The sequence below is a fragment of the Mustela putorius genome, unplaced genomic scaffold (genome assembly GCF_011764305.1).
Source record: "Mustela putorius furo isolate JIRA1106 unplaced genomic scaffold, ASM1176430v1.1 tig00537227_pilon_pilon_pilon, whole genome shotgun sequence".
NCBI classification, from domain to species: domain Eukaryota; kingdom Metazoa; phylum Chordata; class Mammalia; order Carnivora; family Mustelidae; genus Mustela; species Mustela putorius.
Genome location: NW_025422368.1, coordinates 17,354,303 through 17,382,261, shown reverse-complemented (window position 1 = coordinate 17,382,261; position 27,959 = coordinate 17,354,303). Strand labels below are relative to the sequence as shown.

Genomic DNA, 27,959 nt, shown 5'->3' with positions numbered 1-27,959 from the left:
TCAAGATTTTAGAAAGAAATAACATCTTGCACAAAACTGAACACTGGTTTTTCCCGAGGACACTTCAAGGCCATCTGTTTTTCCCCTTGGTCTGGGATCCACAAAACAGCAGGAATATATGTATAGGTACAACCACTGATTTTAGTGACTTCTCACCACCTTATCTCTACCCCACCTCAGTGTTCATGTCCCCTGGAAATCACTTATTACAGGAAATTCCTACCTTTTTTTTTTTTTTTTTTTTTTTTTTTAAGATTTTATATGTCAGAGAGAGAGCACAAGCAGGGGGGAGTGGCAGGCAGAGCAGGTAGAGGGAGAAGCAGGCTTCCCACTGAGCAAGGAGCCCAAAGCAGGACTTGATCCGAGGACCTGCGATCATGACCTGAGCCGAAGGCAGCCACCTAACTGACTGAACCAACAGGCATCCCAAATTCCTACTTTTCATCCAAAACAGTCCTTTCCAAAAATCCTAAGCAAGCCTAAAGTTGGTTCAGAGGATCTGCTGAGGAACTTTCTGCTGGGTCTCTGGACCCTGATGTGGGCAAGGAGAGGAAGACCGTGCCATTCAAATCACGAAGTACTGCTTGAGAAGTCGTCTAGGCCAAGGAGTTTACTCCCCTAGAAGGCACCCATTAACAGTGGAGTATGTGACACACACTTACATTGACAACCACCAACTTTTATATATATGGCATTTTTCCTGCCAAATTTTTCCTTCCCTTCCTGTGGTGCTGAGCTTACCATGTCTTTTATTAACATTCTTGCCATCTGTGGCATCTCTGTTCCAGTCTCCGTTCCAGATCAGCAGTGTCTAGGAGGAGTGGAATGTGAAGGGAGAAGGTAACACACATCTGAGCACTGTCCATGGGCTGTGCTGCTGGGTCCTCTAGCCTATAACCTCTCCCTGCACCGGGGAAGGTCTGGCCTGGACTTTCTTCCCGCGTTCTGTGTGCAGGCGACTCACCTGCTCCTTGTTCCCTCCTGCATGTTCCTAGTGTATTACAATGTGGGGTTAAGACCATGGATTTAGAGTCAGACTTCCAGGTCAGACTGTAGCTGTATCATTTCTTAGCTGTGTGACATCACCTTATCATGCAAGTTTCTAAGTTTCAATTTCTCTATTTTGGGGTCCTGTTTTACAATTATTATGAGATTGAAGCAAATAATGTAAAGCATACCATGCATTTTCTGGCACTTAATAAATGCTATCTGCTGTTGTTGAATGACTGCCACCATTACAGTTACTCTTACCAATTATTGATCCCTTTCCAGATGCCTAGCACTGTGCTACGAAGTGGGGAGAAAGCAGAGAACAAGATAGGCGTGCTCTGCTCCCTGACAGAGTGTTAGTCTGTATTCGTCTTGTCTCCTTATTAGGTCATAGGAATCTCTCCAAGATTGCAGCCCCAGAGATTTATGTTTTTCCTCCCCTGCAATCCTAGATTAAAATGTTATGCAAACATTTACATAGGGACATTGTAATATATTGGCAGTTAGGTTCTATTGTACTACCAGGGTTATATATATAATGTCAAGTAATAACAAGGGTTTTAAGAAAAACTAAACGAGATGTGAGTTTATAGCAGAGTGCACTTACAATAGATAGAATAATCCAAGAAAGCCTCTTGGAGGTGAACATGTGAGCAGAATCCTGCATAATAAGAAGGAGTCAGCCACCCCGATGTCTTGGTGAAGGTCATCCTGGGCAGAGAGAAGAGCAGCTGCAGAGACCCTTAGATGCACACATTGGCTTGCTGGGAGTGTGGGAACAGCAGAGACAGGACTGGCAAGAGATGGTGAGTGAGGACAAAAAGAACTGAATGGGGCTAGGGCAAGTGGGGGCTCATGTGTACAGACTCCTAGGCCAGGGGCAAGAGGCCAGATTTAACTTCTAAGTGTACAGGGTGCCCTGGGAGAGTTTGACCTCTACGGCTGACCTGGAGAAACTGGGTTGGAGAGGATGGAGACTGGAGGCAGGCAGGTCAGTTAGGTTATGGCAGCAGGGCTAACAACATTTCTGAGACTGTGTTCTGCTTCGTAAACAGAAGGAACTTTTGATTTCTAACCTGTTCCTAAATTGGGATCTGAAGATAACTTTTAATATGTACAAAAGTAAAAATCTTGGCAAAAGATGGCTTTCACTATAAATACTTCTCACATTTCAGTCCTTACTGATGTGCCGTATTGACAAACAGTGCAAGGAAATGTTCCAGACCCTATTGCAAATGTTCGGTCTTCCCATCTTTACTTGGATGTTTACTTAAGTGTCTGTAGCATCCCAAGAGACTGCGAACTATGCCCGACTATTCCAATTCACGTTTCTAAAACCATCAGAGGAAAAGTCTTCACTAAATATCTCCTTTCCATTGGAATAAGCTGGTCTTTCTTCTAGAACTTTTCCATGCCAGTGTTCACATGCTTCTCTTGTATTTTATCTTTCAGCACATTATCAAATTACAGTGATTTGAAGAAAGATTCTGGTGTGAACCTGAATGTTCCTAGGACCCCAGGAAGGCATGGACTGGCAACCACCCCTCAGCAAAAGCTCCTCTCCCAGCACCCACCACTGAAGCTAGAAAATGACACTGATCCAACTCAGGGTGTACAGACTGGTGTGGCTAATGGTGTGATAGCTGCACAAAACCAGATAGAATGGGAGGAGGATAAAGCGGCCACTCTTAGCCCAGAAACTCCAGTTCAAGCTCTGGAACCCTTGCTTGCTGTGAGCCTAGTGAACGGAGAAGGAGAGGAGGAAGCGACCACAGGCCCTGCATCCCCCACAGCAAAGGATGATGATGGAAATGCTGCTGACAGTAGCTGTAGGACTCCCAGGGTCAGCCAGGTACTCCCCCTGGAAGAAGGAAGGGCAGACACGGAAGCCCAGGTGCAAGAGCGGGAAGATGGAGAAAGCCCTCTGGAATCGGACCAGCTGGACCCCCACCCCGAGATGAAGGTAACGCATGGGACCGGGTCATAAGTAGAGGAAGCACCAACTGCGCTATTGGTTCTAAAACTGGGGCACCTGGGTGGCTCAGTGGGTTAAGCCGCTGCCTTCAGCTCAGGTCATGATCTCAGAGTCTTGGGATCGAGCCCCGCATCAGGCTCTCTGCTCAGCAGGGAACCTGCTTCCTCCTCTCTCTCTGCCTGCCTCTCTGCCTGCTTGTGATCTCTCTCTGTCAAATAAATAAATAAATAAAATCTTTAAAAAATAAAAAAAATAAAACTCTACTTACTAGCACCCGTGAGATGTATGAGTCAGATCACCCGCACCACCAGTTAAACAATTTTTAAGCATTAGCTGCTAATGAATGTTACCCCTACTCTATAAGGAAATATTTTGCTTTTTCTGGTGTTATTTCTGTTGGTCTTTCTATTATGATTTCAAGAGTCAAAACATTTGGAAGACATCAATATAGGAAAACCACAAGCTTGTTGTTTTTACTTAGAGAGGAAGAAAATGTTCTTTGTTGCTCTAGATGTAAGGGCTAGATCCCTAATATTTATGGACTAAGCAAGAGGAAATGGTGTAATTTTCGCTTTTCACACATTTCTAGTCTAGACCTGAAAAAGTAACTTGTACTAGCACGCGTTTCATTTAAGGACACAAATATGGGAGTGCTCACAAATTACTCAACAGATTGTAACCATAACTCTTTCCAGGCTTCTAATTGTTTCTGTCATTTAAAAAAAAATTTCTAATTAGTATAGTTTTAAAGCAGTCAACTTAATCTTGGATTTAAAAGCCTCTTTAAAGATCATCTTAGGAGCCACCTAAGCGGCTCTGTCAGTTAAGCATCTGGGCTCAGGTCATAGTCCCAGGGTCCTGGGATCAAGCCCTGCATTGGGAATTGTTACTCAGCAGGAAGCCTGCTTCTCCCTCTCCCACTCCCCCTGCTTATGTTCCCTCTCTCTCTGTCAAATAAATAAATAAAATCTTAAAATATATATATATCATCTTAGTTAAGCAATTCATTTATAGAAGTAGGGACAATTCCAGAAAGCCAAAGTGATTTTTCAGGTCACAAAAGCTTGGACCCTTGTGCCCTGACTGACAGGCCAATATTTGATACAAAAATATCACAAACTTAAGTGCCTAAACGCAGGATGTATCGATGAATACAGCATCACGAATAATGTACTAGAGAGAGGGGAAGCTCTGGCAAACTAGAACTTTCGATCCTTTCCAAAGAGGGCTGCAGTTCAGTGAAACTCATTCAATGGCATATCTGTCTGTGTGCAGAATCTAAGCTTAATAGCTGATTTGCTGGTGAGATACGTTCCTAATTCACCTGGGCTATAGGGAAACTTTGATACAATTCTAGGAAAAAGACCATTGCATTTGTATTCTTTATGTCAATAAGATGCTTTGGAAGAATTAATAAATACAACTTTTACAAAATACCTGGAATTTCTCAGATCAAAGGTGCAATATAAGCATCATCATACAGTTCACTGGAAGACAAAGTTGTTTATGTGTCTGAGGACCAAAAACAAAACACACACACACACACACACAAAAGTTCCCATTGCTCAGTTTCTCTTTTTAATTATAAATAACAGTCTGTGTAGGAGAGTTGAAATTTAAAATTTGGCAATTATAGGAAAATCTGTCAATGACAAATCCAAGTTCTAAATTTATTTAGGATTTTTTATGGTGCTGGCATTAACAAAGGGAGAAATTCAAAAGGACTGGTACTAAAATATCAGAGTAAAAAGCAGTTTGTGTATTTACAACTTTAACTAAAATGAAATCCATGTTAGGGGACAGCTTTTACTAACCCTGAAAAAGGTCCCAAATAGACAAAAAGATAGGGATTTATTTTCTTCTAGTTAGTGAATAAATTTTAAGTGCTGACTGTCAGGCAGGGAACCTTTAAATAAGGAAATGGGTGGAAGAAAAGTGAGTCATACTTGGTAACGTTATCTGAAGCATTAAAGAGACAGAGCCCTGCAAAGTGAATCTCTTCACTACATCTTGTGGTGGTGCTGCTGTGCTTGAACCATGGTGAATAGAAGAGGAGGTTAGAATCAAGAAGCTCCAGACTCCTTTAATAGTTGGGATGATGCCACCAGCAAGTGCTTATATAGCAGTAAGAACTATTCTTATTAATATTTTCATTGGTCATGCCTTTGGTTACTGGGTAGTACTTTTTATCCCCTGACCTATATTATTATCTGTACATTCTCATAGATGAGTCATATTTGGTTTGGGAGAGACTTGAATAGGGGCTTTGGTGTTAAACTAGTGCAATGAAGTAGCACAGCTGGCCTTTCTCCCATATGGGAGTGAGTAGTGGACAGCACATGCTGTGTGTAAGAACAGAAGTGCAGTTCTCTCTGTAGAGCTATTGATACAAAATACCACATGTGTCTCTCCTCCGAAAGGGAGTACTGGGGGGACGCCTGGACGGCTCAGTCTGTTAAGCTCTGCCTTCGGCTCAGTCATGGTCCTGGGATCTTGGGATCAAGTCCCATGTTGGCTCCCTGCTCAATGGGAAGTCTGCTTCTCCCTTTCCTGCCTGCAGCCCCCCTGCTTATGTGCTCTCCCTCCCGCGCTCTCTCTCTCTCTTTCTCTCTCTCTGTCAAATAAAGAAATAAATCTTTTTTAAAAAATAAAGGGAGTGTTAGGATTTAATTTCTATGTGGTGATAATATTTCTCCTTTGTTGCTCTGGTGTCTGTTACATTGCCTTTGTTCAAATACGCAAATATAAATGTTAGTAATGTTAAGATGGTAAATTTTATGTCACAGTTAAAAAAGAAAAATGAAATGTTAAAAATAAGTTAGTCGTATATAGTAGAACCATTGGAACCAGGAAGTTTGGGTGCTGCTTTGGCTCACCCACTAACTAGTGGTATGACCTTAAACAAATCAAATTATTTGTGCCTTTAGTTAAAGAATATTAACTGGGTGTGATCACCTTTTCAGTGATACTGTAATAATCACGTTCTGCTGTTGTTGATGAGTATCTTCCTTTGTTAGCATAGCCGGTATTGCCAGCTGCCTCTTGAACTGTCTAGTGTATCAAATCTCTTAAGATATAAAGGAATATCTGGGTTTCACTCTGCAGGCAACTGAACAAAATTACTTCGGACTTTATATAACTCAAGGTAGAGACATCTCGATAGTCTTAGCTAAGTTTAAGCCAGTATTAAATGTAATGGCTGTTTCTTAAATGCTGGCCAAGAATGGGAGAAGGAGGGATTGGGGGATGAAGGGGTAGGAGCAGAGTAGAATTGCAAAGATTGTCCAGAAAAGCAGATACACACTAAAATAGATCTTGAACAGTCATCATTAATAATGAGAACTAACTTGAAAATTGTCTCAGCTTGAGTTACTTTCACTGATATCTGATATATTATTGTGATCAAGAATCACTTCAGTGGTGAATACAGAATATTGTTACTTTTACTTTATAAAAGATAATACCTACCTCACTGAAACTATTGTTCTTACCATACTTTAGCAAAGCTACACTTTTCCAATATTGAAACTTTTCGTAGCATCAGTGATCTCGAATACAGCCAGATGCCTCCAAAGTAAGCTGATAGTTTTTTAAAAGCCTCTGAAGTAAAGGAAAATTGTGAGCACTTTGTGACACCTTTAGCTCTTACCCATAAGGTGTTATCAGTATCTTTAAATTAAAGTGAATTGTGCATTACAAGAGATTAAAAGACTGAAGTCTGCTAAGGGGGAGATGTCATTAGAAGGAAACCTTAAAACCCCTAAGCGACAGGGGACAGGAAACGGTCACATGTGCCTACATACTTGAGGGCTTCAGTACTTCAGGGGTAACAGTATTATAATCCCTGTTTGGCATGACTGACTTGGGTTATCATAAATAGCTTAACTATATTAAGAGACTCAGGTAAATGGGTCAGGACATTTTAGAATGACTTTCATTTAAGGATGGATTTTTTTTTTTCTCAGATTTATGTGCTTCAGTGAGTAAGCTTCATTAGAAATACATTAGTATGGAATGCATTCATTGATTACACCATTTAATAAACACTTCTTTTTATAGTTTTCATGAACCTTTTAATACCCAAGATCTACTTTTAACAGGTTGTAGTTGTAAATCTCCCTGTGGCTTATTACTGTTTCCTTCCTCTGTATTTCATATTGTAAGCCAAATATAAACCTTCAGATGTATGCTTTCTAAGACTAAAGTTGATAGAAATTACAAATCTGCTATTGGCAACATAATAATAAGTCTAATAATAGCAGTTTTATCAAGAATATTATAGACACCTTTTATTTTATTTTTTTTTTTAAGATTTTATTTTTTTATTTGACAGAGATCACAAGTAGGCAGAGAGACAGGCGGAGAGAAAGAGGGAAGCAGGCTCCCTGCTGAGCAGAGAGCCTGATGCGGGGCTCTATCCCAGGACCCTGAGCTGAAGGCAGAGGCTTAACCCACTGAACCACCCAGATGCCCCTACAGACACCTTTTTAATTAATCCTTCATTTCACCAAAAATGAAAGAAATTATATAATAAGGTGAGGAATTGATGAAGATAGAAATTTAATACAATTGATAGAGAATTGACAACATAGAGATTTATAGAAATATTTTTTTAAAAAATTAAGTTTTTTTTCTAGTGCCTTGTTTTTTTTAATTACCATTTTACTTATATTTTGACATAAGCCTTGAGAGTTTAAAACCTTTGAACCTACTCAAAAATTAAGAAGATAATCATCTTTTAAGGAAAAGAATGACAGAATCAAATTTAGAAGTAGTGCAAATAGAAAACCAATGCTATAATCCAGGTTAACACACTTTCCTTTTTTTTTTTTTTTTTTTTTCTTTTAACTTCACTTAATTGTGAACCTTAACACTGTTGATTTTGCAGGATATAATATAAGGTATCAGAGTTTTCTGTGAGTTAAAACATAATACTAACCTTGGTTGTCTCTTCCTTATGACGGGCTACAAGTTCTTTTTTTTGTGAGGCTTTAAATATCTTTGCTCTCTTTTGAAAAATAAAGGAGGCAGCTGTTGAGATCATGTTAGACCTGAAGACAAATAAGTTACTCCCTAGCTATTTCTTCTCTTGCCAACTCAGCTTCCATTCAAAGAGTGTGAAAGACAGCAGAAGCAATGGAATTATCCAGCTTCGCTAGTCAGTCTTTGTTTTTGCTGGTATTACAGGGAAAGTTCTCACTTAGAACTGAATGGTGAATTTAGAAAGTTCTTTATTTTGTGGAGGCTCCATTTAGTATAGTGGAAAGGTATAAGAAAGTAAAATGAGAAAAAAACGAACTTCACAGAGACTGTACCTGAAAAAAACACCTGTTCCATTTGTAAATTCAGTATGTGGGGCATACTGTGCTAGGTGCTAGGAACAAATGAACAGGACATACCCTACCTCCAAAGCCTCAGTCTACACAGTAAAGAGACATAAGTAAATCCCCATACTATGGTATGATCCATGCTTCGCAAACACAGATAAGGAATGACCTGTGCCTGGGAGAGGGCTGACTAGGGGTGCAGACTGCTGAAAAGCAGTTGAATTTAGCTTAAAGCAAAATGATGGGGAAGTTGCTGGGTAGTTGAGAATGGACAGGAATGTGGTGAGGTAGTGAAGAGTGGCTGTATCTAGTCAGAGACAAGTGGATAGATGTCATATTTGTGGGTGTTTCTGGCCTGATAACAAGAGGCCAGAGGGCCAGAGAATTGTGTGTAGAAGTTTGGGTTTCAAAAGAAAACATAAGCTATGGATTGCAGTGGGTTTGTATGCTTAAACTGTATTGTTCCTTGCTGAAAACTGGGTTTTTTAAAATTGTGGATAAAAGTTAATAATCCTCATAGAAAAATCAAGAAAATGCAAAGAAAATACAAAGATCACCCATATTTCCATCACCCAAAGAGAGCTGCTTTAGTATTTAACATTTCAGCTTGTTTTTCTGAGCTGATTTTGGGGGGGAAACCTTTTTTTTTTTCAATAGCCTAGTATATGGTCATTCTGCATCCTGTTTTGTAGGATTAAACATAGGAGTTTTCCTGTGTTATTTCAAACATTCCATAAGTCTAATACTATCTGGCCTCTGACCTCTGAGGCACTTAATTAAAGCATGGAAGTGACATGATTATACATCTGTGGGTTTTAGAGAAATGAGTCAGATAAAAGGAAAACAGATGGATCAGTTGTAAGCAACTGCAGTAATCCAGGTGTGAGAGGATGAGGTCCTGGACGGATGCGGCAGTGGGTTAGGACAAGGAAGAGAGATTTCTGAGGGCCTCCTGGATGGAGGTAGGGAATGAGCCATGTTCAACTCCTAGCTTGGAGGAAGTGGCAGATGGTGTATCACCTACTGAACTACAAGAGAATAGAAGGAGCAAACGTATTTGGGAGGGCAAAAATTTAACTGGGTTTAGACATACTGAATTTGAGGCATTTGTGGACTGTCCTCATGAAGATGTCTCAGACAAAAATGAAATACTCTGGAAACGTTACAGTCAACTGGTTAAGAATGAAGACTTTAGATTTAAAAGAGATGAGTTCACACTCCAGCTTTGTCACTTACCAGTTAGGTGACCTCAGATGACCTCAGACATAGTACTTTACTGTAATTTTGGCAGGTCTTGGTTTCTCACTATATTCATGAAATAGTTGAGGTGGCTGACAGGAAAGAACGTAATTGTGTTTGGAATGATGGGAGGGAGCAGAGTTGCTAATTAGGTTGAGTTTTGTACTACTGAGTTTATGGTACCTGTAGGACGTCCGTTGGAGATATTAATGAAGCAAGTGGAAATACAGATCTGGAGCTCAGGAAAGAGGATAAGAATGTAAGAGGATGTACATAAGGGTGTGATTAATTTTGCTAAAATAGAATGTGCAGGAACAGGAAGAGAAGGGCAAGGACTGAGCCGTGGAGAGCACAAACATTATCAAAAGGGGAACATACTGAGTTGTGTGAGAGGGGAAAAAAAGAGAGAACAATGTCCTGAGAACCACAGGATTTGGGGGAGGGGGGCACAGGATTATTGGTGAGCTTATAAGAATGGTCATCATTTAGAATAAGGAAGGAATCTTGAAGCCTTGGCCTTACTGGGACAGTATAGCTAACTAGCTCATAGAACCAGGGTAACCAAATTAATAAAAGCAGAACATTTACATTGCGCATATACTGTTTGCAAGGCACTGCAGAAAGTACAAAGAGGAAACAGCTGAAAAGGAGTATTGAGATAAATAACCATCATGTAAGATATCTTGAGTCAAAGGGGAAAAGAGAACTCAAAGATAAAGTCAAGGTTCAGAGCATGGCTGAGAGGGTGAATTCTTCCTTGTTAGCATAAATCAAGGAGTAGGGAGAGTCTGGAACTCAGTGAGTGAGATACTAAGAGTACAGTTTAGAGGTGACTCTTAGGCTTGGTGCTGAATGTGTCCATTAGGAAAGCGCCCCCAGAGAGGCCAGTGAGATAGCCTCCAGGGGTTGAGGACAATGGAAAAGGTTAGGTCTCATGGTGACTTGTGACTAAGGTTCTGAAGGCCAAGGTCAAAGGTAGTGGGTATAATCAACGGTCTCCCCAGCATTGCTGAGTGGCCTGAAACAAACAAACAAAAAAAGTGCAGTGGGAGTGAGGCAAGTGAGGTACTGCAGATCAGCAGTACCAAAAGAACAAGGAGATAATGGAGTCAAAGATGGGGTTTAACAGCATGTTGACATGAATCAGGAGGTTTGGGAAAGCAAGGTGTTTGGAGGTCACAATGCATATAAAGACATTGTTTGGCATAGGTGGGAGAGAAATCTTAAAAACAGAGCCGTTGTTGTATGATAAAACAAAACTAAAGAAAATAAAACAAAAGCAATATACCATCACCCTGGGGGTCAGGAAGACAGGCTCAAAAGCCAGACTTTCTAGGTTTGCAACCCAGCTCAGCCACTTACTTACTAGTTGTATGACCTCTAACAGATCACTTAAATCTCTCTGTACCTTAGTTTCTTCATCTGCAACGTGGAAATAATAATACCTGTCTTACACAGTCATTACAAGGCAAAAATCACTGAATCGTAAAGGATTTAGAACACTGCCTTAAAACATAATGAGAGCTGTCTGTTCAAAAAACATAAATTAAAATCCTGTTTCCTCATCTGTAAGTCAAGATGAACAGATTCATGACCTGAGATATCCCTTGATAGATCCAATGTTCAGCGTATCCTGCCAGGTGACTATCCCAACAGCTGTCGGTTCCGGGTGAAGCTGACGTGCTCCTTTGCAGGATGCACAGAAATAATTTTGCATGCCACTTCCTTTTTTAAACCCTGGTTTCCTATATTTTGTTTGTTTCTCTTGCTTGAGGACCATCGGTTATTTCCACATAGTGCACTCACTTATGTGCATGAGGTTTTAACTCGGGAACTATCATCAGAAACACTTATTAGTGACCTAATTACTTTGATCATCTGCTTGGACTTGGGATAGGTGAATTCAGTTATTGATTGTGAGCATATATTAAATTGTCCTTAGTGCCTGATCTTTAATTTCTGCAAAAGGCAAAGGGCAGTTTAGTCTAATGTATACTAAACTGGGCATAAGAAGAACAAAGTTCTCTATTTACTACCACTTACTTCCTGTCTGATCTTGTGCAAGCTTAACTAAATTGTGCTTCTCAGTCCAAGCTCTCTTTGTCCTTCTCCCTGCCCTATCTCAAAAGGATATAATGTAAACCTTCTGATTAAAACTTCTCACTTGACTATTCTCTGTTTTGAACTGAATAAATAGTGTAGAGGACATCAGATTGGAAAAATAGTGGTGCTGGGGCAAAAGTAGGCTTGGACTTTGCTCCCAAAGCTTCCTGAAGGATCATGCTAAAGTAAAAACTGTTTATTCTTGTGATACTATACATTAAAGCCCTGGGAAAGGGATAACGTGTGTATCATAGTGAGTATTCTTTTTCCTGTAATGTGAACCTGGGGATAATTTCTTGCTGATTACAGATCTTCCCTGAAACCATGTGACCTTCCTTATGGCATTACTATATGATCTTAATTGAACACAAAATCTGTACTTTAGTCTCTCTCTCTTTTTTTTTTTTTTAAATACGAGAGAATGAATCTACACCTTTATTTACTTTTCATTAAATTTAAATCCTTGGATACAGCATCACACGGATTCTGTGACCAATGGCTTTAGCAGGAAGGTTGCCTTGGAATTTCGCACAAACCATGCCGCTGTTCACATGAGCACGAGTTACTTTTCCCCAGATTACTCTGGTTTTGTTTGGTTTGCCACCAGGAGTCACTGTGTTGTTGTTTGCTTTGTACACGTAAGCACATCTCTTGCTTAGATAGAATTCTGTTTCATCTCGAGCATATACACCTTCGATTTTAAGAAGAGCTGTGTGCTCCCTCTGGTTGCAGAGACCCCGCTTATAGCCAGCAAAAATGGCCTTGGACCACAGCCTTCCAGATGGTATTCGGCGTTTTAGAGGAGTCCTGTTCCCAGCATACCTCACTTACTGGCGCCCAAAGTTCAGCAACAAGAATTCCACTCAGCTCCCTCCCTTATCTTCTTATCTCACAAATCCATAGGGGCGTCTCTTAAAGAGCCATAACAAAGCAAGAACTTTATTTTTACGGACCAAGGAACCAGGAATCCTGGTTCAGTTACTTCCTAGCTATATGATGTTAGGCAGGTTCCCCATCCTCATTAAGACACTGCTTCCTTATCTATAAAATGAGAAGATAATGATATCTGCTTCCCAAGATACGAGTAGGATTCCATTAGATAATTCATGTGAAACACATACAGTTTGCCTAGCACCCAGTAAATACTCTCTAAATAGTTGGGGCCCTCACTGTCTCCCACTTGTGATCGCCTCCCTTGGCTTCCCTGATCTTTAGTATAATAAGAAAAAAATCTGTACAGTTCTGGAATATTGGAATGAAGGTGTCAAGACAGGTTAGAGACTTTAAGATGCTTTTTGAGATGATAGGCCAATTATGTGACATTCAAATATCATTGTCATCTCATTTTAAATTATCATCTGGAGCCACATGGAAGACTTTAATGTCTAGGAAGACATTAAAAATGAGCTATCAAAATGTTGATGCATCTCACAAATTGTACAAAATCAAGTGTTTATTCCCTAAGTTGACTCATCTTACTTTGAAAGAATGGACTTCAGGGAAAGCGGAAACATACGTATTCATACAAAGCCACATTTGCCTTCTTCGTGGAAGAATGTAACTAATTGGTTAGAAACTTCCAGGACCTAGAAACATTCATTCTGGTTGTAAAAAACCCAATAATTTATATACATATTATTTTAAATATAACCTATAGTGAATATATGGAAAGAACTGTAAGAACTTTTAATAGTTTTGATTCAATGTATTTAGAAAAAAATTCTTCCTGCTTTAAATAAAATCATGAGAATATGCACTGAAAAGTTAAAAAGTACAATTGAGTAGGAAAGCATGAAATCAATATCTGATTCATTTTTATGTAATTGAAGGTTTTGCCCTTAAAGCATCTTCCAGAAAACTCTAATTGTTGATGAACCTTTATGAAGTTCTTTCCAAAATGTCTTCTCCCCTACTTGGTGTTTTGAGGCATGTGGCAATGAGTATGGCACTGAAGAATGAATTGCTGGCTCCACACAAGCGTCTTCTGCCTACCCAGTAAATGAAGTCTGTGAGCAGCAGTGGGGGCTCTTTGTCTGGGCTCCTGCCATATGGAAGAGTCATGCCAAAAGGTCTGAAAAGGAGCAGCAGGAGCTGGTGACATCTGTAAGTGGGGAGGCAGAACCGACAGTGCTGCACATTCAGGAGCCAGCAGGCACAGTGACTCACCACCAGACTGAACCTGACCTAGTGGGAAGGCAGAGGATCTCTGCTGAAAGGCTGCCACACATGCGAAGGCGCACAGTCCTAGCCCAGCAAGTGCACTGTGCAGAGAGGAGAGAGAAGCAGAGGAAAGTAAATTGTGTCCTTTTTTCCTGTAAGAGGCATGCATCTTACCTTTTCAGTTGGGATCGTTTAGACATACTCTATTGTATTTTTGTTTGAGGCAGTACTCTGAGAATCCGCTTTCAGTGTAGGGACGTGGTGATTCTTTGCAAGTGAAAAAAAATCTGCTTATTTTATAGAGGAATATCAAAGGTAAGATGGCTTTTCTATAGCATATTCTCATTATGTTAAGTGAAGTCTGTGTATTAGGCTAATGGGATTTCTTTGTTGTTAAATCAATATTGTGTGGCTATTACTATTTTCCAAAAAAATCATTAAGAATATATGACTTAGTAAAGTGCTGAGCACAAAGTAGGGATACATAGTTTTAAGTGGCAAATAATATGAGACAATATTATATAACTTGACATATTTAACTTTCTACTTAAAAAATTTTCCATGCTGGGGCACCTGGGTGGCTCAGTGGGTTTAATCTCTGCCTTCAGCTCAGGTAATGATCTCAGGGTCCTGGGATCGAGCCCCACATTGGGCTCTCTGCTCAGCAGGGAGCCTGCTTCCCCCTCTCTCTCTACATGCTTCCCTGCCTACTTGTGATCTCTCTGCCAAATAAATAAATAAATATCTTTTAAAAATATATATCATGCTGTATCTCAAGTGTATCAGCAATTTTATTTATTTATTTATTTTTAAAGATTTTATTTATTTGACAGACAGAGATCACAAGCAGGCAGAGAGGCAGGCAGAGAGAGAGAGAGGAGGAAGCAGGCTCCCCGCCGAGCAGAGAGCCCGATGTGGGACTCAATCCCAGGACCCTGAGATCATGACCTGAGCCGAAGGCAGAGGCTTAACCCTCTGAGCCACCCAGGCGCCCCTGTATCAGCAATTTTAAAACAGGTTTGTTATTTAAGCATAAGTCGGACAGAGTAGTAGAGGCTCATGCTCACAGACGGATCAGGTATTTCTCCCTACATGTACTCACAGATGAGTTTCAGTAACTAATTTTTTAAAGATAGAACCCAGCAGAGGTGCCTGAGTGGCTTAGTCTATTAAGCCTCTGCTGTCGGCTCAGGTCAAGATCTTAGGATCCTGGGATGGAGCTCTGCTTTGGGTTCTCTGCTCAGCAGTGAGTCTGCTTCTCCCCTTCCCTCTGCTCCTCACCCCACTCTTTCTTTCTCTCTCAAATTAATAAAACACTTTTTAAAAAATAAAATGAAATTGGGAGGCTCAGTCATTAAGAATCTCCCTTTGGCTCAGGTCATGATCCCAGGGTCCTGGGATCGAGCCCCACTTTGGGCTCCTTGCTTGGTGGGAAGCCTGCTTCTCCCTCTCCTGCTTCCCCTGCTTGTGTTCCCTCTCTTGTTGTCTCTCTGTCAAATAAATAAGTAAATAAATCTTAAAAAAACAAGTGAAATGAAATAAAGTTAGAAACCATTATATCATTACATCAAATATGACTGAATTTTTAATATCTGATAATTCTTAAGATGCTGAGAAGCCTGTTATAATTAGAAATTATATTAGAGAAAGAATGTGTAAATTCAAATGCCTGGTAGATACCACATTTCATTTTCAAGTGGGTAGTTTATAATTTGTTAGTCTGTATCCCATGCAGACACTTATTACAGTCTTGTTTCTAGTTGCAGAGAAGAGTAAGAGTGAGAACCATAACGTAAAGTCCCATGCTTTCCTATGTGATTGGAATCGGATTCAGTTACCTTTTAACAGTGTGACTTTGGACAAGTCACCTGGCCTTTCTGAGCCTTGGAATTTTTGTTTTGTTCTATGTGTGTGCTGTCTATAAAACAGGAATAATGTATCTATGCTATAGACTTATCATAAGGCTTAGTCAACTTACGTAAATAAAATATAACAGTGTCTTGTGCCTAACAAGGGATCAGTGAATAAGTGTTAGCTGTTCTTCTAGTGAAATTGTTGTTTGGGTCCGTAATTTCCTCACCCCCACCACAAAAATCCCTAGTAATTTTTCATAAACCTATATGATGTGATGAAACTGAATGTCAGCAAGTTTACTCTTGATTATCTTGTGTTGGTTTTGGCAAGGTCAGGGACTTGACATTAGAAGACCATCTGTGGAAGGACACAGGTTTTTGCTAATAACTGCTGACATCTCCCTTGGATTTTGCAAATTATGATCAGAATACCTTCAATTTGCCAAGTTCAGCTAAAGTATGATTTAGAGTCAGCAAAAGATCGTTTATTATAAGCTTCCTATTTAAGATCCTGTAGGATGTGGAAGACCTCAGGAGTGACTTCACTGCATAGCAATAACTGACCATATGACCTGTTGGTTAATGAATTTGCTGACTCATAAAAAATGTATTAAAAGATGGCGCAAACTTTGCTGGGTGGTTTTCTTTAGAGGTATTTGTTAAAACTAGAATCAGAGCATATGAAAGTATGGGAATGAGTCAAAAAGAGTAGTATCACTATTAGAATAAAACTCAGGGCTTGGAAAGAGCCCCCACTAATAGTAATGACAACAAGGATGTGTGTCAAATGCATTTTGAGAAGTGGAAGACACAAGTCTCAAAAGGCACATACTGTGTGATTCCATTTATACAACATTCTGGAAAAGAGAAGCTCTGTTAACAGAAGCTGGTGATAGGAGAAAGGTGTGGGGTGGAGAGGAGGGAGACCCAGTGCATCTACCCTCATGTTTCATTGGCTCCTGAACCAGTCACTCTGTATTCTCGATTTTATACCAGTCAGGGCCGTCCTTTTGATCTGGGGCATGAGGATAATTTCTCCAAAGGAAAGCCTACACATAGAACACTGAACAAATCTGGATATCATTAAGAAATGGAAGGAAAGGATGTCAAATAGGCAAATGATAATGCTAATACTTTAACCTGAATTTGTTTAACCAAAACCTTGGCTACTTGTGGGATTTAATGACTACATAGTTTTTATCTCAATATTTTTGAGACCACTAATTATTTACATAGTATTATGTTACTTTACCTGAAGACTTCACATAAAAATACCTCATTCCAGTGCTGCTGTAAAAAGCAAAATAATAATTTTTCATATTCGAACAGATAATGCATAGGGGCACCTGGGTGGCTCAGTGGGTTAAGCCTCTGCCTTCAGCTCAGGTCATGATCTCAGGATTCTGGGATCAAGCCCTGCATCGGGCTCTTTGCCTAGCAGGGAGCCTGCTTCCCCATCTTTCTCTGCCTACTTGTAATCTCTTTCTGTCAAATAAATAAATAAAATCTTAAAAAAAAAAAAAAAACCAGATATTGCATAAAGCATAAAAGTAGACCTCCTATGTCAAACACAGTGAAGCATTCCTATAGCTTAATAGCATTTTATACATAGTTTAAAATGTAGTCTTCACACAAATTAGACACTGGTTTAGAATATACTTTGTTCTGCTTTCCTATTAGTTTTTACTAAACACTTACTGGGCTTCATACTTGCCTAGAATGAAAAGGATACTTCAGCAAGTAGCTAGGTAGAAATTTTTCAAAAAAAAATGTTCAGATGTAAAATACAAAATGAAAAAAAGTGGGGGGGTAAAAAAATAGAAAATGAGTTCTGATAGGACCAAGCCCAAGAGCTTTGGATAGTTGAAGAAGGCTCCATGGACAAGGAATGGAAGGAATTCAGGAGGCCATCCAAAAACAAAGTAAGTCTTAAACACCTAGAGAGATAAAGCAAGAATGTATGCCATGCAGAGAGGATGGAAAGAAGAAAGGTTGGGAATGGACATGTTTGGATAACAGTGTATTAGATTGGTTTGTTTGGAGGGAAGGGTACCTGCAGAGATACGAGAAAAACATCTGAGGAAGTGAGTAGAGATGGGATTTGAACAACCTTGAATGATACATAGAGTCTAGATTTTATTCTGCTGGTGAACAGAGGACTGTTGGAAGTTTTCCTTCTATGGCAAGTAGGAAGATCTTGGCAAAGCAGAGTTAGAAAGATTGCTCATACAACAGCATACAAAGTGGGTCTAACTAGCCAAAAAAAAAAAAAAAGAAAGAAAGAAAGAAAGGTAGGGGCACCCGCAGTGGGTTAAGCCTCTGCCTTCAGCTCAAGTCGTGATCTCAGGGTCCTGAGATCGAGCCCCACATCCAGCTCTCTGCTCAGCAGGGAGCCTGCTTCCCCCTCTCTCTCTACATGCCTCTCTGCCTACTTGTGATCTCTCTCTGTCAAAAAATTAAATAAAATCTTTAAAAAAAAATGGTAGAATCAGATCACCTGGGAGCTGGTGACTGGCCTGGACTTGAGATATGGTATGAGCAAAACTGGGTGGCAGTGATGAAAATTTTAATGTTGGATGCTAATATGAGTAGGAGCCCATAACAGCTGGGTTTTGTGGTAGGGAACTAAGTTTAGAGTGATTCAAGATACCAAAGCCAGGTAACTGGAAAGGGATGGAACCATTACCAGACTGGTAAAGTTCTGGTGGGGTGGGGTGGGGTGGGTGGCATCGGGTAGGGAGGGAGGTAGTAGGAGAGAGGTTTTCCTGAAAAGATGAGTTTGGACTTACATTAACAGCAGGCCAAAGTGGTAATAAATGTCCAACAGTAGTTAATTTTGGATGATTGTTACTCATTCATTCATTCAGCAATATTTTATTGAAGAAAGAGAGTTACAGTGTTAGCAAGAAAAAAATGTTCCCATTCTCATGGAACTGGCAAAACTATACAAATATATTTAAGGAAATAATAAAATGTTTGTATTTAAAATAATATGGGTAGAGGGAGGTGAGCATAGATGAAACAAGATTAACAATGAATTGATAGCTGTTGAAGCTCAGTAATGGGTACATACTGGTTCATTTTACTGTTATATGTGATTGAAATTTTCTCTAACATTTTTTAAAAAGGCAAAAAGTTGGGTGCATAATGCTAATAATTAGACAAGGTATCTGATAGATTGATGAAATCACAGCTAAAGTGTGGTCTGAGAGAGGTGGGAAGAAAATGAGCCAAATACGCTGTCTGAGAAAGATAAAAGTTGTTTCAAGGACAAAGATGATAATGTTAATTTTGACTAAATTTAGGCTAAAGATGTTATAAGTTAAACCTAGCAGATTATTTATTTTTAATTTTGTTCATTTCTGGTTGGATGGTCCTTCATGGCTGAAAGGAATTGAGTACCTGAGAAGCTTGAGAAAACTGTTTTGACTACTTGATAAGGTTGTTTATTACCTGAAAAATATGTCCAGGATTTATTTTCTAATATGTGAACATCTATTGTATTTTTAGGAAACTAATGAGCAAAAGCTTCACAAAATAGCCAACGAACTTTTGCTTACAGAAAGAGCTTATGTCAACCGACTTGACCTCTTAGATCAGGTAAGATTTTCCCTTTCAGGATAATTTTTTGGCATTGTACATTATTTTTAGTAATCAAGGGGTTTTAGAAACTATAAAGGACATGACTGTTCTTGGTCAGTGGAAGCTTTTTCTTTAAGAAAATCTTTAGGATTTTTAGCTTTGGCAGTGAATTCACCAGACACAAAGGGTTTCAGTTCATAAAGAACAGATTCAAGGACTCTGAGTCACAAAATGCCTTGATCCGTATCTTTCAAAAATCAACACTACTATGTTTCTTGTCCATTTATTATGATCCTAGATCCTTAGGATCTGTTATATTATACATATCTATTACCATTATAACCCAAATAAGAGACTGGCGATTCTCATTCGTACATGAATATGTCACTGATTCTGTCTCATGCACTCTTCACCCCCATGTGAGTCATCTGAATTGACGGAGTAATAGGGCCAGAAGAATTTTGAGCCTTCACTTACTTGTTCAAGCTTGTAGGAGACCTCTAATACAGTGCCTGGTATAAAGTTGCATGGTCAATATTTGTTGGAAATGACATCCTACTTTCTCACATTTTGTACTCTCATCATGGTGGAGGCTTGAGTATCATTTCAAATACATGTACAATTTACAAGCAAAATTTTAAAATACATCATAAGAAGCACTTGAAAACCAAGGCCTCTTAATATTGTTTTAATGATAAAAAAAAAATAAGATAATTGATAGATTGTTCATAGAGTCTCCTCTGACTAGAAGAGAAAGTTGCCATGTTTGAGTGTTGATTCTAAAAAGAACTATCCGACTTCTGCCATTGGAAAACTGGAACTTCAAGGGAACATGCCATCCTGGGCAACCTTCTTATCATTGGTTCCCAGAGTGAACTCTAGCCCTGTTAGAGTGAGCCTTAAGGGATCAGATTAGGGTTCTGTTCTTTGAAATAATGAGTTCGTGACTTAAACACTAACTTTCCAAAGAATTTCACTGTAAGTCCATCAATTCATGTTGAGTTGGTACATTTGAAACAATTTTTCTCCTCATGGGCATTACAGACCTGAAATATTAGGTATTCCCATGTTTTTTCCTCTTAATCAGGTTTTGTGGTTTTTTGTTTTTTTATTTTTTGTTATTTTAGCCATATTAGCTTGTCAGCTACTACTGTTGACCTTTTAGAATTTTAGAGTATTAAATACTTACAATATCCTATCTATTGGAGTTTTTAAGGACATAATTTTGTGTTCTTTTTGCCTACCAAGAAAATGCAGTGGAGGTGAATTTAGAAAATTAACAACCATCTGGACATTATGAGGGAACAGACCTCCTTCTGCCTACATTTAACAGAATGGTAATTAAGAGGTATAGTAGCTCTAGTGGAGTATAGCTTAAGACTGCAATTATTTTTTTTTGTTTTTAAGATATTCGTTATTATGTGCAGGAGATCCTTTTGTCCTCTTTTAAGTGTTCAGGTTATCATGCATTATTACTTAAAAGCAGGGAAACATCTGTGAGCTGAAATACTTTCTTATCCACTGACCAGATAACTTACTAAGCACCTGTTCTGCTGGGGGAGCTAAACTATGATGGCCTCCCTCCCCAAGGGGGCATACAGTTTTAATAGGGAAAATGAGATTTATGCCAACAAATTACAGTAAAGGGAAGTATGATATACATGCCACAAAATCATTCAAAACATAAAGAGGAGTGAAAAATACCACAGTTATATATAAAGTTTTCCATCTCTCTTAACTCTACCTGTAGATAGGAGTAAATCCCTTTCCCTCGGTTGGAAATTCTCTGGCATAGAAAGATTAAAATCCCCTAGATAGAAGCATGGCTTAGGTTAGAGTCAAGTTTTCTAATTCTAATTCCTTCTTCTCAATCAAAGCATATATTCAGACATTTCAAAAATGATTTATTTCTTGAACCATGAACCTTTTTGTTGATTGAACAAAAGTTACTGAGAGCCCACTCTATGCCTAGCACAGTGCTGGGTGGGAACCAATAAATTTAAAGTAATGTTTGCTTTATTCTCTTATTCAGGTATTTTACTGCAAATTATTAGAAGAAGCAAATCGAGGCTCATTTCCAGCAGAGATGGTGAATAAAATCTTTTCTAATATTTCATCAATAAATGCCTTCCATAGTAAATTCCTATTGCCAGAGCTGGAAAAACGAATGCAAGAATGGTAAGAGGAGTAGATGGCAAATGATGTGTCTCAGGCAGTCACGTTAGGTGCTGTGTTATTCGCTTTTAAATTGAAACAATACTGCACAGAGAGCTATAGCCAAACATGGGTTTTAAATTTTTACCATAAAGACCACTGATAGGAATTTCATCTCTGCTCTCCAAACTATCTTTTGACTAGTGGAGATGAGATATCAGGGGGTAATCTGGAGCTTTAAAAGCTCCATAGCAGGTCTTTTTACTATGTCATTCCTAAACTCCCTTTAAAAAGGTACTACTTTATTCTCTACCCATGTCACAGCAAGGTGGGTCTGATAAAGCACCAGGGAGTGTATAGAAAGTGATCACTTCATTTGGAGTCCTATTAATTCACACATACTCTGTAAGAAATCTTAATGCTTTGTTTCTTTGTACAGGGAAACAACCCCTAGAATTGGTGACATCCTTCAGAAATTGGCACCATTCCTTAAGATGTATGGAGAATATGTGAAAGGATTTGATAACGCAATGGAATTGGTTAAAAACATGACCGAGCGTACTCCCCAGTTCAAATCAGTAGTTGAAGAAATTCAGGTAATTGGACTCTTCTGTTCAAGGCTATGAGTTAATTTTTCTGTACAAATCATAAGGTCTTCTGATCTAAATTTGAGATTGAGACATCTTGTGAGGCTCTCGGTCTCAGGGGTTAGAGTATTGGTCTTCTAAATTGAGACATCTGTCTGAGACAGCCAAATGCCATGCTATTCTGAATTACGCAAAAATCATCTCTGCAAAATTAACATATTTATTGAGCACATGCCTTGTGCTAAGTAGTAAATTCTCCATTTACATTTGAGTCTAGCTTTTATAAAGATTCACATAAATTTATAAAGTGAGTTCCCATTCGGGTCTATGCTTCTCTTGCTTTCTTTCAGAGGTTGAGATGATAGAATGAATATATAAATGAATATAAAGAATGATTGCCATAAACCCTGACATTCTGCAAACATTATTATTATTATTCTGGGTGTGTGTGTGTGTGTGTGTGTGTGACTTTATATATGTATACTGATTTTTTTTTTTTCAATTTCACCAACCTGGATAATGTGCTTTGATAACAGCATAGTAATTTCTGTTTGATTTTCTAGTTAAAGTTAATGACTTATTATTATTTAATAAAAATAATAATCAATAATAAAAATAAAAATCAAAAAGGAATTCTATAGATCACGTAAGATTTTTATGGCAGGGATTCTGTTGCTCCTTCTGTTTTCTTTTGTGCTAGATAAATATTTTTTATTTTACCATTTTAATCCTTTAAATTTTAAAACTGTTTTTCATTTTTTCCTGCTGTTTGTTGGAGGAATTATAATATGTATTTTAATTTATCACAGTCTACTTCAGATTAATACTGACCTTAATTATGTAAAATACAGGCATTTTGCTATGCACCATGCTTTTAGTCTGAGATACATTACCCTTGTATGTTTTAAATCGAATAATACAGAGATGTAATCATTTCTTATAACTTTATGTCTTTGAAGGAAGGGAGGATGTGAGAAAAAAAATATATCTATAAATATGTTTATTAAACCATATATTTGCCATTTCTGAAATAAGTTTCTTTCCACATAAAGTGGTAAATGTTTCTTGCAAGGCAGAGAATGAATAGCAACAAATTTTCTTGGTCTTTGTTTATCTGGGAATATCCTTATTTTTTCTACATTGTTGAATTGTGTTGCTGGATACAGAATTCTTGGTCAATACTTTGTTGTGTGTTTTGTTTTTTTTCTTTCAGCAAAATGAATATTATTTCACTGTGCTCCATCCTCTCTTGTTTTATATGGGAAGTTAGGAACTGTATTGATATTTTTTGTATGTGATGAATTGTTTTTCTCTTGATACTTTCAAATTTATTTCTTTACTTTTGTCTTTCAACAGTTTGAATAGGATGTGTCTAATGTGACTGTATTTTTCTTAGGGTTGAATTTCTTAGATGTGTAGGGTTTTTTAATTAACAATTTGAGAAGTCTTCAGCCATTATGTCTTCAAATAATTTACTCCAATTACACATATATTGGTATTTTTGTTATTCTACAAGTTTCTGAAATGGTTCATTTTTCCTTATTCATTCTTCTGTTCTTTAGATTGTATCATTTCTCTGAGTCTTTTTTTGTGTTCACTGATTTTTTTTTTTCCTCCTGCTGTCTGGAATCTTCTGTCAAGTCCCTGTGGTGTATTTTTCATCTCAGCCCTTGTGCTTTTCAACTCCAGAATCTCTGTTGGTTCTTTTTTTAATGCCTCTTTCCTTCTTGGAAATTGCTAATTGTGCATTCATTGTTGTTATGCTTTTCGTGTTTTTCAATTTCCTTTAATTCTTTGGACATTTTTATAATGTTCATATACTGGCTACATCCAGTATCTGTATTCAGAGACAATTTATTTTGATTGCCTTTTTTTCAGTTTACTAAATAGTAATAGTTTACTATGTCTTCGAATGTCTCTCTCTCTCTCTCTTTTTTTTTTTTCCTGCTGAATATTGGACATTTTAGGTAACCTATTATAGCAGCTCTGTATTCTGATTTCCTCCACTGAAAGTGGCTTTGGTTAGTTTTGTTTGCTTAGTAACTTGCTTAGACTAAATCTATAAAATCCTCTGGTATGCAGTTGCCAATATCTTTACTCACTATATGGTTTAATATTTCTGTGTGTGTGTGTGTGTGTGTGTGTGTGTGTGTGTGTGATTCCAGCCTTCAAGGGCTTGCCCCTATGTCTGTGTAGGTTATGGGGTCAAACAGTTATTGAACAGAGATGACTAAACAAACTACCTAGAGCCAGTAAGCTCTTGTCTGCTGATAGACCAGTGTATGCAGAGGGGAATGCATTTTAAAGATCAGACCATTTTCAAGTCTACTGGACTCTTTTACATCTCTTGTTTGCATATTCAAGCCTCATGGTAGCCTGGAGACTGTGCTGATTTAAGCGGTCTTCTGTCTCTACTGATCATTCACACAGCCTCAGCCAAGAATATTATTATCTAGCCTCCTCTCGCCCCAGCTTCCAACTGCAACTTCAGGCCAGTAGAGCCATTGGTCTTCCCCACTCGCCCACCTTCACTTTGACTGACGGTGTTGCTGGATGAGTGCATTGCCCACCACTCCAAATCTGAGGAGCCCTCTCAACTTTAGCAGAGACATGCCAGTCCCACAGCCAGTCCCACCCAAACTGAGCCTTCCAGTCATTGAATCTTCATTTGCTAAGGGAGGAATGGGTGTGACCCCAGGCCAGAATGCCACAGATTCTCATTGTTCTTACCCAAAGGTCAACAGTTTTTATAAACGCTTTTCAGATTGTTCTGTGCCTTTGGTCTGTTTCCAGATTGCCAAAATGGTGGTTTTATCAGTTTTATCCAGCTTTCTAGTTGCTTTTTCCAGGGAGTTTTTTACTGTCTTTTCCCTTAGCCATAGACAAAAGCCCTGCTTCTTTCCATTCACTCTTTCTTTTTCTTCTCTTGTGATTAAACACTCATCATCTACCTTTCTGAACACTGGCTCCTTTGATTCTTTTACCAGCCCCATTGGCTTAAACTGGACAGAGTACAGGGTTGACTCCTCACATTCTTTTTGGCCTTCACACCCACATGCTCCTTGTCCTCTATCCATCATGTCCTACAGATGCCTCTAGGGTTGTTGTTTCTAGTTATTTCCTACCTGTAAACTGTCATAGTCCTTGGGAATCAACCAACTAAGTTTAGAAGTTTGTGACTTAGTCCCTGGACTTCTCTGAGCCAGAGTTTCCTCATGTAAAAATGGGGGGGTCTGTAGTATTTTCCTATATTTCATCTACATATAATATATATATTTCCTGTACACATATACAATAGAATCAAATGGAATGACTAAACTTATATCATTAATATTTTATTCTTAATTAAGGAAAGCTATTACTTTTTCAGCTTCCTTGTTGATTTCAGGCTCTTTATACGTTTTTTTCCTGGTCTGCACCATAACTTCCAAACTACTAATTTCCCCATATCTCTCTCAAGCCATACTGCAGTAGGTTAATATTAATACATATCCTATCTAATAGTAACTTCTAACTGCATTAGAAGAAGCAAGTCTAAACGCAGCTTACTTACTACCCCAGATTTTTTCTTCCTTATCCCCTGTTTATATAGATATATCTTATTTTATATTTATATTATTTATATTTATATTTATATTTTCCATCCAAACTCAATGTTACATGTCCCACTGCTATGGACCTGCTCTCCAAGGTCCCTCTTTCTGCACTTGTCCCCTGGTCTTCCTTTCCCTTCCCAACAGAGGCAGCCCTCATTGGAGTTCATGTCAAAAGCTCTCTTGTCTGTGAAGGCTTTCACTTCTTTGAATGCAAACATTATGTCTTAATACAACTTTAACACCCGATAGTGCCTTGATTGTGGTATGAGCTCAATAAATAGCTTAATGGGATTCCTGGTTTATTTAATATGAACAGGAACACATCTTATTTTTCAAGTAATCTTTTCCCTGCCTTATGTTAACAGTTTATTAAAAATAAGGGCTATAGACTCAATTTTGCTGTAAGAAAAGGAGATATATTCATAGAGTTCAGTTTCTAATGGAAAAGACTGACATGGCCTAATGAAAAATTAAAATTTTCTGAGAGATAATAAGATGCTCAGAACTTATTCTTCTATGTGGAGTCTTTTTTAAGTTCAAAGGAAATGACATTTATGGTAACCTTATTATTAAATAGTCTCTGTTGAGCCCAAAGTCATTTAAAACAGTTGTGCTTAGTGAACCTCATTAAATATATGCATCTTTTAAAAAGCTCTGAAGCATGATTCAATAATGTGGCCAGACAAACCCTTCCAGTGACTAATTGAAGTGGTTGCCAGCAATCTGGAATTTTCTTTCTTCCTTCCCTCCATTCTACTTGGTTTTTCTTTCTGTTCTTAGACTAGATTGATGGGGCTCAAATTTTAATGTTCTAAGAATCTGGGGTATTTTAAAATGCATGTTCACAGGCCTTAGCCTCAGAGATTCTGTTTCATAGGTCAGGAAGGGGTTCAGAATTTGCATTTTTAACAATGCTTTAGATCGATCTGATGCAAGTGATCCACAGACCACACTTTGTAGGGAAATACTGCCCTTGAGGAAAGTTCTGCAGGACAGTGAGTTTTTACATTGGCTGACTTAATTTTTAAATCTTTCTTCAAAAACCTTTCTCATTGTAGAAACAGAAGATCTGTGGGAGCTTGACTTTGCAGCATCACATGCTGGAGCCTGTTCAGCGGATTCCCCGGTATGAGATGCTCCTGAAGGACTACCTGAGGAAGTTGCCCCCTGATTCTCCAGACTGGAATGATGCTAAAAGTAAATGCTTCTCTCCCGCCCTCTCTCTATTATGGGGTAATCAAGTGACCAGGCAGCCTTGTGGTTAACAAGCAAGATATGTCTCATAGCCAATTTAGTAAAATATTGTTGCCAAAAACTAACCTCCCTGGAAATTGTCATCAACATCTCAGTTAGGCAAGCACTTCTGAGCCCAAATCACAGGTTTATAGCAATGCAAATCGCATTTCTCCTGCTGATTTCACGTTAATCATTAACTTGAAAATCTGAAACTATAGTCTTAGAGACATCTGGCCTAGCAATACATAATTACCCTCTCACAGGAAGAATACAGCCATTCAGAATTACTGGTGCTGCTGGTTAATTAGATAGGTTGATGTATACCAAGAAAGCTAAAATGTAAAAATAACCTAAGCAAAGTTGGCTCTACCTACCCTGAAAGAGAAGAGAAAATGATGCTTTTTAGTGTCAGTTAACGTCTTCTCAGGAAAACTTTATTCCTATTCTTCTCGTTGTCTTCTGTTTTTTCATTAGGTCCTAATGAATGGGTTTTGTTTTGTTTTGTTTTAAGATTTTATTTATTTATTTGACAGAGAGAGATCACAAGTAGACAGAGAGGCAGGCAGAGAGAGAGAGGAGGAAGCAGGCTCCCTGCTGAGCAAAGAGCCCGATGTGGGACTCGATCCCAGGACCCTGAGATCATGACCTGAGCCAAAGGCAGCGGCTTAACCCACTGAGCCACCCAGGTGCCCCTGAATGGGTTTTTTTTAAGGCTCAGGAGTTTCAATACTTTAGCTTTCTCTTGTACTTTTAAAAAATCAAAGCCAATGATTCTTGATCTTTAGGGGTTGTAAGTTCAAGCCCCTCATTGGTTGTATAGCTTACTTAAAAAAAATAATTTATAAGGGGGTGGCTCCCTGGCCCAGCCAAAAGAATGTGACTCTTAATCTAGGGGTCATTAGTTCAAGTCCCACTTTGAGTGTATAACTTACTTAAAAATTATTTTAATTTAAAAAAAAAAAATGAGGGGCACCTGGGTGGCTCAGTGGTTTAGGCCTCTGCCTTAGGCTCAGGTCATGATCTCAGGGTCCTGGGATTGAGCCCCACGTTGGGCTCTCTGCTCAGCGGGGAGCCTGCTTCCCTCTCTCTCTGCCTGCCTCTCTGCCTACTTGTGATCTCTGTCTATCAAATAAATAAATAAAAATCTTTAAAAAAAA

General features: G+C 38.6%; 2 protein-coding genes across 7 annotated transcripts in view; one reads left to right on the top strand and one right to left on the bottom strand.

Moving 5' to 3' along the window:
* The window catches only part of FGD4 (FYVE, RhoGEF and PH domain containing 4), a 199,766-nt gene that overhangs the window by 149,631 nt on the left and 22,176 nt on the right, over positions 1–27,959 (top strand). For 4 of the 6 annotated variants that reach the window (XM_004771805.3, XM_004771804.3, XM_004771807.3 and 1 more), the window contains 5 exons: positions 2,443–2,953; positions 19,158–19,247; positions 21,262–21,407; positions 21,823–21,979; positions 26,625–26,763. In XM_004771805.3, the coding sequence (XP_004771862.1) occupies positions 2,443–2,953; positions 19,158–19,247; positions 21,262–21,407; positions 21,823–21,979; positions 26,625–26,763 (1,043 nt within the window). Of the gene's footprint in view, positions 1–356; positions 1,797–2,442; positions 2,954–4,587; positions 5,091–19,157; positions 19,248–21,261; positions 21,408–21,822; positions 21,980–26,624; positions 26,764–27,959 lie in introns of those variants that run through there. The other 2 variants (XM_045073359.1, XM_013045487.2) reach the window with 2 other exon arrangements.
* Positions 12,090–13,994, bottom strand: LOC123389997 (60S ribosomal protein L35a-like). Its single transcript, XM_045073217.1, has 2 exons — positions 13,969–13,994; positions 12,090–12,441 (listed from the first exon to the last, which is right to left on the bottom strand). Exons 1-2 carry the CDS (start codon positions 13,992–13,994, stop codon positions 12,090–12,092), a joined length of 378 nt encoding a protein of 125 aa, XP_044929152.1.